Source organism: Cyrtonyx montezumae, unplaced genomic scaffold (assembly GCF_038088225.1).
Source record: "Cyrtonyx montezumae isolate F1298 unplaced genomic scaffold, pur_monq_1.0 scaffold_2, whole genome shotgun sequence".
NCBI lineage: Eukaryota > Metazoa > Chordata > Aves > Galliformes > Odontophoridae > Cyrtonyx > Cyrtonyx montezumae.
The window spans coordinates 3196280-3213040 of NW_027071936.1; the positions used below are offsets into that span (position 1 = coordinate 3196280).

General features: G+C 38.0%; 1 protein-coding gene across 1 annotated transcript; it reads right to left on the bottom strand.

Moving 5' to 3' along the window:
• Positions 1–4524: 4524 nt before the first annotated feature.
• On the bottom strand, positions 4525–16761 carry TMEM144 (transmembrane protein 144). The gene is made up of 12 exons (XM_065736245.1): positions 16691–16761; positions 15023–15219; positions 13794–13916; positions 13258–13357; positions 12672–12752; positions 11414–11495; positions 10636–10709; positions 10073–10191; positions 8669–8788; positions 8110–8207; positions 6130–6183; positions 4525–4726 (listed from the first exon to the last, which is right to left on the bottom strand). Exons 2-12 carry the CDS (start codon positions 15159–15161, stop codon positions 4643–4645), a joined length of 1074 nt encoding a protein of 357 aa, XP_065592317.1. The 5' UTR covers positions 15162–15219; positions 16691–16761; the 3' UTR covers positions 4525–4642.

Here is a 16761-nt window from a genome sequence, read left to right on the forward strand (position 1 = left end):
GCTTCGCTGCTGTTTAATTTCATTACTGCTTCCTCTTGCCTTGATTTGTCGTCCGTACTTATTGAATTCCTGCTTCTATTTCATATCTTAATTAAAAGCTTGTTTCTCTTGCTTTTCTTTTTTCATGCTTTCTGGAGTTTTGTCCTGTAACTTAGGCTCCTCCTTGTGCTCACCATCACAAAAAGAACACAAGCTTACATTTGAACCACAGTCCCAAAGTACACAAAAAATCCACTAATGCTAATCTAAAGAGCTCCCCACCTGCCTCCACTAGTGTCCATGGACACTTCCCTACGTGAAGCTTCTGAATTTTCAGTAAACTTTTGATTGACTTTTACTACTTTGTTCGACGTGAACAGACTCTTAAGTGATAGAAAAGCACTCCTCATCTACTCAACACCTGCTGAGAAGTTTCAAATTGAAAACTATGCTTTCTTGGAAAAATCACTTTCTTTTGGCTTTTAAATCTTTGATAACTTTGCTGTGTGCTCAGTTGTTCTTTCATTACACCACAGTGACTAGTCATTCCTTACTCACGTTAATTTACTGGCAAATTTCTTTCCATTTTGGTTCTCTAATTCAGGCTGAGGAGTTCTACTTAAATTACTGGGCACAAGTCAAGGTTACAGTATTTACAACTTCTAAAAATGCCACTGTACATTTATTTTTGGAACAAGTGGGCTGAAGTTGGATGCTGGTATACTGCTGTTGCAAGATCCCCTTTGCAGGGAGTTGCTCTAGATGACCTTAAAGGTCCCTTCCAACCCTAGAGATTCCATGATTTACTGCTTAATAATCTGAAGCATGCTGATCACAGAGCTGACATTTTCAGGCAGTTACCTGCAATGACTACCAGCTCTCTCATAGTTGTTATACATCTAGAGTGTATCCTCTATGCCTACATACATGCACACTGATATCTGCACTTTACTTTGCAGATGTACCAGCGACATGGACTGATGACATCCTTCACAGTGCTTCGATGGCAGTCCTAGAATTTGATATTCTGAATATTTTTGCTATTAGCAAATTGCCACCAAACAAAAAGCAACAGCTTCTGAAATGCTTTCCCCCTTTGAAATGTTCACAAGTGATTTCACGGTGCAACACAGCTCATTACCCATCTGCTGGAGTCCAATCTTGCTGTTTTTCCTCACAGAAGAAAGGTAAGAGGTCTCCAAATCCTGGACAGGGCAGATCTCATGTGTCATAGTGGAGAAGGAAAAACAGAAGGCAATCACTTCATGTCAATGCCTACTACAGTGCTGGAAGGACTCAATAAATGTTCAGGGTGACTAGCCTCCCCAAAGGCAAGAAAATGCAGCGTGAGTTGCTGGAGCCACAAGTTGCAAGTGCTTAATTTAGATTTTTTAAATGTTTTTGCTCATATCGTAAACCTAATATGAAACGCTGCCAACCTCTAAAAATATTCAAACATTTTTTGTTCCATGCAGCTTTGCTTATCCATAAATAGTAGCTTTTTGTATGGATTTAAGAACTAAATTTCAACTACTTCACTAAAAATGCTAGACACAAGCATCTGAAGCAGAAGTTGAAGATGAGGGCAGACACGCTTTCTGCAGGTATATCTGGGGACTCACCACAAAGCAACAGCCTAAACCATGCCTCTGAGCTTGTTGGCACAGTGTGCTTTGGGGATAGGGCTTTACATAACGAATTCCAGCCTCGCAATTGCACACAAAAGCAATTGGAAACCACACAGTCAAAGCATCCTGGAGTCCATGGCCTTTGCATTCCTGGGACTCTTGCTTGTCCAGGATCAAAACTGAGCTGTGTCAGGACTGCTGGGAGCAGCTTCTGCTCTGCAAGTCCTGATCAAGTGTACCCCCAAAATGCCCCCTGCAAATAAAGAAAAATGGGTAATCTGATAGAGGCCATTTTTCCCTGGCCCATGAATGCAAAATGTGAGGTTGCTCTTGCAAACAAACCCTTTGGTACAGCACCACAAATCTTTAACATTTCAAGAGAAGATACCTTTTAAGATACGCTCTGTGATAAGCATCAAGTACGTGAGAAACATGTGCCCAGCTAACATACAGCACTTCACAGTCTCATGCTACCAAGACTACATATTCAGCTAAAGTAGAATTCATCTGTCATTGCATAATTCTGGAATACTACATTAAACTTCAACCTTCTATTTGAAAGCAAGGGGTCAAAATAAAAAATGACGTTAATTGCTAGCGTGCATCATTCTATTTTCATCCTAGATGCAAAAACACTCAGGGATCAGGTCAGACTCTTGAACTGGCATTTAAATCAACCTTGAGTTGTGATTGAATAAGAAAAATCTAATGTAGATGAAATACAGAAACATATATAGAGATAATAAATGGGCTGCATTTCACTAGCTGCTTGTAAGGACGTAGGAGTGAATGTATTTTTTTTCCAGATAATAACAGCATTTATTAAGAAGGTGAAGGAATAAAAAGAATTGTGGAAGAAGAGTAGTGAGCCTAGGAAAACAAACTGATAATGAATACACGGAAAGGAATAATCAGGTGTGAGAACTCTAAACAGGTGATGCTGAGTACCCTGGTTTCCAACACCACAACCACACAAAAATCTACTTTGGAAACTCCCTGTCAACCTGAACTTGAAAGATGAGTCTGCTTTTAAGGATTAGCAGGGAAAAGTTCGTAGAACAAGTTCAAATATATACTCAGAAATTATTAAACAGACCCAGATGTGTATATGACATTACAATTTTCTTCAAGAAGTGTCATTTTCCCATCTAGGTCCTACTTTTGATTTCTCTTTCAAAAGATTTTCTTTACATAGACAAAAAATTAAGCAATAGCAACAAAAAGGAATATTCTATGTCAGTTGTTTGACTGATGTGAAAACACAGAGCTTTGCTGATACAAGCAGAGCCACAATCATTAAGGTCAGCTGCAGAATTTTCTCTCAAACATTTGCTGTCAGACTGTCATGTATAAACAGCTCTATAAACAGATCTCTTTTAGTTTAGCATTTTAACATTAAAGCAGTACTTCAAACTCAAAACTTCAGGAACATCTCAAATCAGTGGAATATTTACCCAACATATTCCAAGTGACCATCATGAGAACACAGTTTGGAATAAATACACATTTAAACCATACATAGACACATTACCATAATGGATTTTTAATAGATAAGAGCTGCAAAGAGACTGTGGTTTGTTCATTTTTTAATTTATGCTCCTATTGGCAAGGCAAAAAGGCAAATCCAATAGAGAATGTACTAAAAAACATTTAAACAAAGCCAACATTTGAGTCTTCCCAAATAAGAACTAAAGTTAATGCCCTAACAGCAATTAAGTTGCTACATCTCATAGTTCTACAATATAGATTGAAGGACCATACAGAATTGCATGCATCTCTATGCAATTGCTGTGGGTTTGTTTCAGAAAGCCAAATGATGCTTAGCAGAAATGAGGAAGTCTATAGGTGCTCCTGCTCTGGTAGATTCAAATGTTTCCTACAATCCGATCCCCAGTAGAAAAATGCCAGGCCCACACCAGACATGAACTTACAAGCATCCCCCGAGAGAGAGTAGAAATCTGAAGAACCCAAGGCACCTCCACTCAGGATATCCACAGCACCAAACTAATGTGGATACTGCAGAAATGGACAAAGCCTATAGCACTTCTCGTAGTGATGGATGGGAAACAGCTGGTCAAGGTTAGAGGTAAACTAGGCCTCCCAGTTCAAGCAGCCCTGCTTGTTTATTCCTAGCACAGCTGGGGATAGACTACACAGCAGTGAGAACTAGATAATCTTTAAGATCCCTTCCAACCCAAGCCATTCTATGATTTTTCCAGACTAAAACTTCCATGCAATTACAGTGTAATCTCAACATGCTAAACAGCTCAAGCTGTGTTATCAAAGTAGATATTATCATGGGTGTCTATGACTAGAGCTTATAAAGAAGATGAAAACCATAATCACATTACGGCTCTTCTGGCTTTCTGTCTGTCTGCAGTCTGAGTGTTGCATTCCTTTATACAGATTTATTCCACACAACAAGAGTTCAGGAAAAACCCCAAAGATTCACATCATGGTCATGATTTCTACATAACATTTTTGCACCTAAACCAAGAGATTAGCAGGAGGCACTAGTTTATTTTTCAGCATCATTTTTCCCCCTGTATTTCCTTCAAGATTCTGCAGTGATTGAAAGATTTTTTATATAAATTGTATCTTTAAAGAATAATGCCTCTAAATAAAGTTTCACATCTCTGAATCAGTTCCAAAAATAAATATTCCAAGTCAAGTCTGTAAGACAGAGCGTTGGAATAAGATGAATTAGTAAATACACAGAATGCTGACTCCCTTTCTCCAACACCAATGCAGTTTACCACGACGCAAGTTCCTTACCTAACCAGCAAAAATCAGTAACTATAAAATCATCTGGCTTCATTTAATAAAGCCCTTTGATAACCTTGAAATGTAGAAATAAACATTTCCAGATTTTCTTCCACGCTCAAGGTTTTCATGTGTTTTTTTCTTCTTACTTCCCTGAAAAAAGGTAAGATAAACGTTGGACTTGCATTACACGAATAATCGTTGGTATGTAGCACAGCCGTGCCTTCGATTATACAAGACAGCAGCACCATCTACTGGTACGAAGATCCTTTCTAAACTTTAGAAAAAGCCGTGGAGAGTGATCCAGCCAAAACGATGCAAAATGCTACTGAGAGTAATAGGTAGTTTTTCACACCCTGGACAGACAAAAGGAGAGAAAAAAAAAGTCATACTGGTATCTCTACCTGCTAAAAAAGGAAAGTAAAAAAATAAGGTTTCGTTTAATTTTATGAGAAAACAAATCTACCCATAACATGAAAGAGTGATTTGATCCATAGTGACAATAACTAAGAATCTTGGATGGGGTAGCTAAGGGAATCCTAGGGCTACACTGCTATGCTTCAGATTCCACTAGAAAGATAATTTCAGTCACGTTAACATAACATGACGTTAACATGTGGTAAATCAGTATGTTCTGTGCTTATCAGTTTAAGAATCCCCATATTGTCCAGTAATCAGAAGGGCAAACTGCTTAATTGTTTGGTCCTTTAGAGAATCTGGTCCTGGTTTATTAGTCCATGTGATTTTTGACTGCTAACTTCTCTGCTCCCACTGAAAGAAGCAACTCAAATAAAGGTCACGTTTTGCATCTTGCTTCCCGACCCTGCTACAGGCTTTGTTTTCTCCCACTCCTGTTCATAGTCATAGAATTCCAATCTTCATTCCTGTAAGACTTGCTCAAAGTTCTTCATTCTTCTTGGAAAATTTATTACTGCATGACATGACTTTTGTAGTTGTAAGTAGGAGAAATCAAAGAAGAAATCAAAGAGAGAGAGTGTGGGGCAGAATGGCTTGAAGAATGTAGAGAGGAAAAGGACCTGGGGGTGTTGGTTGATGCTTGGTTTAACATGAGCTGGCAGTGTGCCCAGGTGGCCAAGAAGGCCAACAGCATCCTGGCCTGTATTAGAAATAGTGTAGCCAGCAGGAGCAGGGAGGTGATCATCCCCCTGTACTCAGCTCTCGAGTACTATGTTCAGTTTTGGGCCCCTCACTACAAGAAGGACATTGCGGCCCTGGAGCGTGTTCAGAGAAGGGCAACAAAACTGGTGAGGGGTCTGGAGCACAAGTCTTATGAGGAGCGGCTGAGGGAGCTGGGATTGTTTAGTCTGGAGAAGAGGAGGCTCAGAGGAGACCTTATTGCACTCTACCACTTCCCGAAGGGGGGTTGTGGTGAGGAGGGGGTAGGCCTCTTCTCCCTGATAAGTAATGACAGGACGAGAGGGAATGGCCACAAGTTGCGCCGGGGAAGATTTAGATTAGACCTGAGGAAGCATTTATTTTCTGAAAGAGTGGTCAGGCACTGGAATGGCCTGCCTAGGGAGGTGGGTGAGGCACCGTCCCTAGCGCTGTTCAAGAAGCGTTTAGATGAGGTGCTAAGGGATTGGATTTAGTACCTGGGTAGGGATAGCGATTGGAGGATGGTTGGACTAGATGATCTTGTAGGTCCTTTCCAACCTTATGAACCTATGAACCTATAATGCTGTTCTACAAGCTAGAGACAAGCAGGAGAGAGAATAGGTGAAAGACCTAGTAAGATTACCTTGATTTCTTTAAATACGAGGACACCCCACAATGCAGCAATAAGGCCAGGACCCTAAAGAAGAAGATTCATTTGTACATTACAGTATTTCCTTAAAATATGCCATATCCCTGTTATTGTTTTCAGGGTAGCTGCATTTCAATTACATAGCAAGTTTAGGTCCTTCCATCCTGTGTAATTACAGCACTCGTGGAAAAAGCATTACCAGCAGTGAAGTCTTCAGAATATAAGACATAATAAATAATCAAGAAAGGCTAAAGAAGTAAAAGACTTTTTACAGAGGGCATAATTTCTTTCTAATTTACACTGTGGAGTCTGCAAGAGCTGTTACACATTCTTTTAGAGACTCCAAATAACATGCCTCACTTTAGTCCAAGCTACAGACTTCTATCTATCACCATGTTTCAGAGGACTGTTCAGGTTTTTTTGGCAGCCACCAAGGATATTCCTAACATTCCCTCTATTATTACGACTAACCTGCTCAATAAGGTTTGATTTTATTGCTTGGTATGGAAGAGACCAGAACATAAACGTTATTTCCTGTATTCAGAGCCAGACAGTTAAGACAGGTCAGGAAAACTGCTGTTTTATCTGTCATGTCATCTTACAGGTTTCCTAGCTAACAGCAAACAGGTATATGATAATTCCCAGACACTCCCAGAAATACAGTTTTTCTCCTGCTCATGCAATGATTTAAATTCTCATGTCTGATAAGAAAAAGTCTGAAACTCTCTGGAGATGCTTCCCATTACAGCTGCTCTCTGGAACACTTGACAGATGTTTGGACAGCCATCTTCCTCTCTCCATCTTCAGTAAGCTCAAGGAGATAAAAATTTACACCACACAGAAACAGTACCCTATGCTGAGTGTGTTTGCACATCTCATTTCTTAGCGAGACTTCAAAATATTATTTACATAATAACTAAGGTGCTGTTTCACTTTCTAGATAACTTACATTGCCAGAGGAATACATTTCTTTAAATGAAACAGATTGTTAAAAGGACATGATGAACAGCTGAAATCCTCCCTGGGGTGAAGTAAAGGATCAATTCCAAAACTGCAATGAAAGACAGGCAGCTTCTCATCAGCACTGTCCTTAAAACTTTTCATTTAGTGATTTCATAGCCTTGCCCTTTACATATGCTGATTACCAAAGTTACTAAAGCTGCCTTTCATTAATCCTTCAGATTCGAATTACAATGATGCCAAGCCTTTTTTTCTTTCATTGCACACTCCAGAGTTCATTTTGATTAACTGCATATTGAAGCAAACTTTAATCCCTATTGTTTCAGTAGTTTTCGTCCAAAACAGCTGCTTAGCAGAACTTTGGTTGTGATTCTTATAAACTCTGATTTGCCAGAAGTGATCCAGCTCTGCAGCACCCATTCACTCTCGAGAGAGTGACAGCAGTTTTTATTTCCACACAGTGATGGAATTTCTGCAACTTCTGGATGTTAACTGTTCAGAAGGTACAGTATCATAAGCAGGAATCAAACAGCTATTTTCCCTGTCTATCTATAAGAATTATTTCCAACATGTATTTCCAATACATGTACTGTTAGATGTGTTCAAGATCTGCAGTAAAAAATAATTAAGAAATATAACTGATAGAGTAAAAAATAGCAACTGAAAAAATCCAGAGCAACATATATTTGGTGAGATGAAAGCATGTGACTTTTCTTCCTTTAATCACTTTAATCTGCTATTTAATATCAATACAGTTGTGTTTCCAGAGCACTGGCTTTTACACAATTTGAAATCTTACTTCCAACTCCTCCAATTTTCAGTGGCCAAAATGGTGCTTGTCATGAAAGTTTCTAATAGAAGTAATAAAGGTTAGCACAAAAGAGGCAACGCATACTCTTAAGAAAACAGAAGAAAAAGCTCTAGTCATGTCAAAATTTCAACTTAATTTCATGAATGGGAGAAAAAGAAGCTTCACTTGAATTCTAGTCAGAGATTTTCTTGCAATATACTTACTGCTGTAATTATTGGAAAGCTGACTACTGCACTGAGATAGTGATTGGCGATGAACCAGCAGCAATTGGCTATTGCCCAAAGCACACCAGAAACAAACCCTGGAAAAATAAATTCTGATCAAAAACATGTACAGCAAAATACAGGCAGCTGCCTGTGAAACATCTACACTTATACTAAAATACTCAGTCTTGCTATTATGCTGCAGTAACTACCCTAACAAGCTAGCTCTGATAAGCTAAACAAAAACCTCAAGGGATAAAATCAGCTACTTCAACTGAAGTAGCAAATAATTCATGTTCACACCTTCCTGGGCAACGTGTTCTCCTCTCTGGCACAATTAGTTTTTGAAAATCCACCACGTGAAACGTCACTTTTCAGAGGAGAGCAAAACGAAGGTTGTTTCCTAACCTTAACGAACCTAATAGGAATATCTTTCAGAACAAAGTAAGATGAATAGAGTTCAAAGGCTAACTACAGTTCCAGCAAACAGATTGAAATAATCACTGCAAAAAGGTACAAAGAACTAACAGCAATTAGCTACTAAGTGAAACAGTCATACCTGGTAGTATGGCTTGGGGATAAACAATAGGTTTATTTTTCCTGACTGCACAGTAGATCAAAAAGTAGATGGTACTTGTAAGAAATATTCCACTGAAGTGTGCAAAAACATAATCTAAATCTGAAAGAAGAAATTGCAGAATTGTATTAGCCCAAAACATCAGCTATTAATTTTAACTAGATTATATTCATACAGACAAAAATACATAAAATGCTACTGCAAACAATTCAAATTCAGTTGTGGTTATGATTAACAGCTTTAACAGTCTGACTGTGGATGGATTTGGTCTGTCACATGTACAATATTAAACATGAATTAAACATTGCACTGACTCTAGCATTTACCACAAGCCTTTGTGCATTTCTGTGAGTTGTTAGTTCTGTAACTCTATTAGTCAAGCTACTGATTTAAAAAAACCTTGAGAAAATCCTTAAATCGGGCTACAAAAGTGATGGGAACTTGCTTGACATAATTACATCCTCAATTAACCATCTGCATTTGCACTCCTGTAGACAGTCTTGTTCCCTCCCTTTATGCCATGCATTTAAAAGTAAGCTAACTACATGTTCTATGTAAGATAAACACAAGGTTCCTTTTTATTTTTCCTTTCTTATCACAGTTTTGCCCACTATAATCACCAACAAAAACAAATCCTTTTCAGGCTGAGTAGGTGCTAAATAGAACATTCCCAAGGTGGTAGAGCTCAAACAGGTAGCAAGGTGATCTCTACCTCCTCCTGCGAGTCCTCATCTAGAAAGGCAGCTAGAATAATAATATGTTGTGTCTAGCTTGGGAATACATAAATTGCTGCATTCAAAAGCAATTGTACATGATGTAATAAATACTGTTAACAGCAGCATTTCCCAGTAGCATGTTGTCCTTAAACTGCAGCTGGTATTACTTGCTTGAGTTATACTAAATCTTTAGGAAAACACTTCTTGAGAAACATTTGAAGCTGGCATTCCTTCTGTTGGAATGCTTTCATTTAAAAGACAATACAGTGTTAGTTACTTACATTTCTGTGCATCTCTTCTGCTCACTAATTACATTCTACCTCCTTTTCCTCTCCTAGTGTACTAATTTGGCAACTGACTGAGCTCTAGCCCCTCGTGATCCTAGCATACGAATGTGGTATTCTGAAAATCAGCTACCTTTCACAGGATTGAAGTAAGAGATAAGCATGGTATCTTCTGGGTTATTTCCCACTGTTTTAATGGTGTAAGCCACCTCCAGGAAAAAGGGAGTGCTAGTATTTTGGTAGTAACAAACTCGATAACACAAAATGCAGTGCTGAACTTGTATTTTGTCACTGCATTTCCAGCAGTATGCACAGTTTTCCTTTATGAAAGCAGAAGCCCACTGTGCAATAATGACATAAAGTAGAAGAGACCTATTAGCCTTTACCAAACTGACTCGCTCCTGCATACGCAGTTTCATTTCTCCTCCCGTGGTCCTTGATGTAAAGTACTGGTACAAAACTGGAACCGTAGAGTACTCCAGCTACTACAGCTAGGCTGCATCCTCTTTAAAAAGAACATAAACAGAAAAAAAAGAGCCTAGTGTTAATTAGGGAAGTAAGTCTTAAAACATTCAAGAAAAAGCACTTAAAACATTCAAGAAAATTGCTAGCAATGCCATAAAAACAGGATGTGAGCACATCTGCAGTCAGTGCTCTCTATACAGAGATTTCCAGGATGACTGGGGCCTTGGCCATCAGCAGACTCCTTGCTAGCTGCCAATTCCACCTTGGACCACTTCTGCTGCTTACTTACTACACTGTTATGCTTTCTCCAGGTGTCCTCAACCTGGACACCATACCTGGAATCATGGGCTCCCTCTATGCTGGGCTGCTTGAAATTACAGCCCTGTAATTACTTAATTGCTGTTGATGCTTAGTCTGCAAATGTTGTTCATTTAGGGTAAAGCACACTGAACACGCACCAGTCAAATAATTGTTAATGACTTACACCAATCTTTTTTTTACTGGAGAAAGTCTGTTCACCCATGAGACGTCAGAGGTATCTTCAGAAGCATTAACAGACTGCAGAAAAATCAAGAGTTTTCACTCAGTCTTGTTTTTTTCCCTTTTAAAAGAAAACAGCATCTCAAACATATTAAAACAGCAGTTTTGCTCTAAGAAAATGACAGTGGAAGGAAAAACAAGAGGAATTTACACAAATACTCCAGAATAAAAAAAACAAGAGAAATAACTTCAGAAATAAACCTAGCAGTAATAATTGTATTTACCTCAGAGTTTGCAAGTGACTGCCTATGGATTTTGGGTTTACTATGCAACAGAGCACTCAAAAGCATTAAAATTTGCATGCAGGTCTGCCTTTCCAAACATCTCCTGCACTGTGAATCAGGGACTGGTTCTGTAAAGTGGCAAAAATCTGGTGGATAACACTTACACATTCAATTATTTCCTCTTAAGCATTCTCCTGCTGTTACAGTTAGGTTTTAATTAAAACTGCTTCCTCTTCTCAGAGATGGAAGAAAAACACACTGCCTAACCTCCACGATAAGGACTTGCAAGTTACAAAGCTGAGAAAGAGCATTTGCAAAAGCCTTTCCTGTTGCTCATGTATGACTGAATATACAAATAAAATACAAGCAATGCCTGTTTATGTAGCTTTATGTAGCTTACCATGAATTTTAACAAAACATGTTATCATTAAGCATCTTTCATTGTTGTTTTTAAATGGTTCCATATTTCTCAGTGCTGCGAAGTTGAAGAGTACTTACACATTCTCTCAGTAACGGTGTGCTTTCTAATGAAGCTGAAGAAGTCTGGACTTCAGTTTTTATAAAAAGAAATATGACAGCACTCAGAAGAGAAAAACATACCAATGAATACCACAAGTCAGATCACAAGGATATAACATTTACTATCTAGAGACAAAAAGAGTATTTTGGAAGCATATAGTTCTCTTGTTGTTACTATCCTAGACTCAGTTCAAGATATTTCTAAAACACAATTGCTTTTAATAGTTTTAACAAACCACCCAAGCAGAAGTGAACACGCAGATCAATCTCATTTAGTCTTTAAAGTACTCTCTTCTATGGAATAGTACTGAAATGTCTCTTTTCTATGGTGTGATTTATCTCCTGCTGAAGGCATATGGATAGGTACAAAAAGATGCCAGCTTCTTCCAGAGGGACTAGGTAAATACACACAGGTCCCACCCAGGAGGCTAAAGTGAAACACACGCCTCTGAGCTCTACAGAGCGACATGCATATGTTTTGTGCAGCTTGCCAGGAAAACAAGTCTGGTAAGGATCTTTCCCCATGCTGATAACTTTTTTGTGATATCTTAGGAATAGGCAGGAAGCAGCTGGTGAGCTGAATGAACTCATCAGGCAGGAATAGTAGCACTGCTACTATACAATGAATACCTCTTAAAATCGTTAGAAAGATTGTTAGAAAAGAGTGGAAGCAAAATTCATGAAAGTAAGGCAATCAAGGATGGGCTCCACCTTCTCCGTGGACCTTAACTCCTTTGTGCATTTTGCCTAGGGGCATTTTGTGCATCACCATGCTTATGGCAAGCCTACTGCCCCTGAATTTAGGGCTGACTTTTTGTTTCTGGAAAGAACTCCTTGGACAACCAGCTGGAAAGCACAGCTACTGCTACATAACAAAGACCATCTTTACTCTATGTTTGGCTCAGAACGTGAACTCATACAAATGATAAACTAATAATAAAAAGAGAAGTCCTTCCAAAGATCCCAAAGGAAGCCATTGTTTGGGAGTTGTTGGAGGTAAGGTAGACAGGGAGCTGCTACGATTACTGCACCACAGATTTGTCTTGATCAAGTCTACCAGCATTCTGTATTCTGAAATCTATGTATGGAGAGAAAAAGAACTAGGTACGGACAACTCAAATTGTGTGGTAAATCAATTTGCAAAAAATCTTATTTGAATGCATTTACCTGCTTGTTAATTTTTTCCAGTGGTTATGAAATATATTTTATGTTACAATCATTCATCATAACTTTTTACCTTAACAGTGAAAGTCCAGCTCCAATATAATTTAAGACTGGTCTCGCTACCTCTTCTGGATCAATTCCAAACCATCCAAACCTGGAAGATTTAACAAGTTACTCTTAGCTGCATTGACTGCATACCAAACACTATAATCTAGTCTTGAAAGTCTTAATTCACAGAAATAATTCTGCTTAAGTTTGCATTAGAACTATTGGATTGATACTTCAGTTGGCTTGCAAAAAATTCACATTCATTTAAAAAAAGTAACTTAATTGAAATTGATTTTTTTGAATCTGGGTATCAAAGTTAACTTAAATTATTTTTATCAACCCATGCTGCAGAAGACAGTATTTTAGTTCCATGTAAAAAAAAAAACAAACATTTATTTTCTCAATTACGTTAATGAACATGACTGGGCAGTTTTCTTCCTACTGAGGCAAAAGAAACCAAAAAAGATAAAATAATTACTCTGACTACTTTCCACAGGGAAAGAAAAAAATCTTTTACGTATGATAAATGTTCTTTATTGGTGATAGTGCTTACGCTTTAGTTATTAACAGAGAAAGAGAAATATTAATAGTGTATGATTAAAAATAATCACCTGGAACTCGCCCATCCTGTCAGCAAATTAAAAGAAGCCCATATCAAAAGACCAAGAGCTAAGCCTATGGTTTTAATAATAGGGACAACTGTGATGTTGCCTGAAAAACAAAACAAAATAAAATTAAAATCAGTTACAAACTAGACCATGGTATTCCACATTTTAGCTATCAATTTCATGTGAGAATGTTCACAAGGGGAAAAAAAACTTACACAACTGAAGCCAGCAGCAATCACTGTTTTTTTTTTTGTTTTTTTTACACAGCTACATTAAATCACAGACTCTTCCTCCACAATATTTTAAAAGTTAATTTTGGTGTGAATTTGCTGCTTATACAATAAAAAGCTGGAGGCATTAAATAGGGCCATTCAGCATGTGCATGCAGCATTACTGTTAACAATATTGGCTCTGTAAGTAATGCTCCATTAACACCAGAACTAGAAAAGCCAAATAACTACGCATACACAGAAATGTTTTTGTTGCTATTTTTGTGACAAGTTATGATTACTTTGTATTTCAAGGATTGGCACACTCACCTGTAGCCCACACAAAACCTCCTACCATAGCCAGAGGCCAAAACTGGGGGCAGTTCTGGATTAAATTGACCACCAAAGAAACTATCCATATGGAAGCACAGAGAATCCATTGGAAGAACATTCCTATGGAAAAAGCAAACGAGCACGTGAGAGAAATGGCAGAACACTGCAAGTGTGAGTCTCTTACCTCTGAACATACAGTTTTAGCTTAAATAGTACAGAAAAGAAATGAAACTTGGTCACCTTCTGACAATCTATTCCCTGCTATGCACTCTATCAAAAAGAAAACTTGCTGGGCAATGTTTACACAGGCCCAGTCCTCAAATGCATACAAGTTCTGATAGATTTCTGACAAAGAGGATATGAGGTGGCTTTAGTCTTCTCCCACCGCCCCAGTAGCAGCTAATGCAGATGACTGAACAAGACAAAACTCCTTCGAGGCCCAGCTCATTGCTACAGAAAACTGAGGGTGACAAATTTTGGCCAAATCAGTCCTACCTTCATTGAATTGCTAAGGACCAACTAAGCAGATCATTTAACTTTACATCAGCTGAGCTAATACTTCTACTTTAAAATACCTTTGTCCTCCTGGGACAGCATTTGGTACAAAAACAGAGAGAGTCTGTAATGCACGTAATCATATTAAAATAACAATATTGTAGATGTATTTCTCTGGGCATTTGGGTATTGACTATGCTTCATATAAACATGCAAATACAACATAAAACTAGTATCATAAAGCGATAACATTCTAATGAAATTATAAGAAAATAGAAGTGATGTTTCCTCTTATTGTGTTACTAGTTAGAAATATAAAAATGTCCTTCTCTTATTTGGTCTCATATTATCTTAGGTCCACAACGGAAGGGAAGTATTCTGAAGTCCAACACAGTGCTAATGTTCACCACTTCATAATGTTCATAATTAATACTGTATGTATTTAAGAGTCTCCACGATGATAAAAGAATGGACATCTCACTTTCTAGTGGGAGATGCTCATGAAATGATCATTACTGTTAAAGTGCAGAACAAAAAGGATTTACTGGAACCCAAACTAATGCATGACTGCTTTATTAACAGTAGAAAGTTCAAACACAGAATAGTAATACTTATAGATCTATCTACAGAAACATTCACATTTGCTGGTAAAATGTTATTCCAACTAGCAAAAAAATAATTTTATTATTATTTATTATTTTTTTATTTATAATTTTAAAAAATAAGTTTACCGTCACCAGTGTCATATTTTTTAACAGGCACAAAATTTGTCCCAAAGAGAAGAACAGCTACTGTGGAAGAGGTAAATCCAATAGCTAGATCTGTTCCGTTGCTTATGTTAAAGGTACTGGAAGTTCTCCCAATGCTCATTTTAGCTCTGAAGGTGTCTCTCTTTGCAGAGTTGTTTTGCTGCAGGTCTTGAAGGATCCTGAAATCAGAGAGCAGAATTAAGCATGTAGAATATTAAATAATACCAATCCAGTTGAGAAACCTGCAACTTGAAGGGCCCTACACTTCTGCCTCAGAAGTCTGAAAGAACTGAGAAGCATACCATAGAATCCCATGCCATAAAACTGTGCATCTGTTCTTAAGTGGCACGTGATTACAAAACAATTTGTGTATTTCATAATCAAATTCACAGAAAGCACATTTGAAAACACAACACCATGAGTGCACATGATTAAAAACTGTGGGACTTACGGGAAATCTCACTGCCTCGGGAGAGGCTCTTATCACGACATTCCTATTCCTGTAGGCAAACCAGTGTGTAAAAAAAAAAACAACACAGGGATTAGAAAATTAGATACACCCATTATTGGAAGAAGCTGCAGTAAATTGCTACCTTGTGGCCTACAAATCATGAATAGGCATAAGCATTTTACAGATGCCATAGTAAGTTCCAGATAGGATCATAAGGAAACTACAAGAATTGCTCCAATTGCTGTAAAGTAGGAATAAAAGTTCATCTTTTCCTCTGGGTAACAGAAAGAGAAGCTGCCTCAACATCTCCTTTCATTCCATAGAATCACAAGTGAAAGCAAAATATTATTTTCATCTCATAATAACCTCTTTTGTTTTTCTAGTGGGAGATCCATCTTGAGATTACACTCAACAGTAGTGCCCCATGCACTTCAGATCTGGATTTGACAGAAGAAGTGTCTCCGAAGACAACTATAATAACAATCCTTGCAATACGCTCTCAAAACATACAAGAAAAGCACTTGGAATTGTAACCTGCAATAAGATATTTAACTTGAAATGAGCCATTTAGCAGTTATTTATCCTATACTCTAAGGCTTTCTCTTTCCAATGAAAGATTTTCGCTGTTAAAACCAACCAATTACTCTGTGAGCATAAAGGGACATATTTATTGAGGTATGCAATCCTGTTGTTGATGTAACTCCTCGTATTCTGATTATAATGACATCCCAATGCAGTTTGAGATTCCCCAGTGTAGCGGACTAAGTGCTGTCTGGAGGAAAGAAGCTAAAAAAGAATGGAGGAAGTTTTGCCAGATCAGCTAAGGGGTGCTGCAACTGTACTCTGCAAAAAAGGAAGAGCTAAGCCACAGCTTGTACTTTCATCTTGCTTAACTCTCCAGCCTCAGCTTCTCTGGAGTCCTTAGGACACTGAGAACCACATCTGCTGAGGTTGTGCTTTTATCTAAGCTTCAGCACAGTCATCAGCGCTGGCTGAATTTAATCAGCTGTACAAGCAAGTGAGAAGTTCAGACCTATAAGTACTGTTGCCTTTTAGCTTCTGAATTTTCTCTCCTAGAAAGATCGTTTTTTCTTTAAATACGTAGGAAAAAAACAGATGACACCTAGAAGGCAAACTACAAAGGTACAATGGTACATGTATTTCAGCTCTTTTTCTCCTTTACTCTTTGCTTACCTTACCTACTCAGAAGATAACCTCCTCCAGATGTTTTTCACTATACTTAAAAGATGTCCGTCAAGTATGTTTTGCC

What these genes read in the sequence shown, in the direction of transcription:
- TMEM144 (XM_065736245.1), bottom strand. Translation starts at nt 15,161, where the DNA reads ATGAGCATTGGGAGAACTTCCAGTACCTTTAACATAAGCAACGGAACA. An exon ending in CACCGTTACTGAGAGAATGT is followed by an intron (nt 10,710 to 11,413) that starts GTAAGTACTCTT and finishes ATTTTTCTGCAG; the next exon opens with TCTGTTAATGCTTCTGAAGA. An exon ending in TCCCCAAGCCATACTACCAG is followed by an intron (nt 8,208 to 8,668) that starts GTATGACTGTTT and finishes TTATTTTTCCAG; the next exon opens with GGTTTGTTTCTGGTGTGCTT.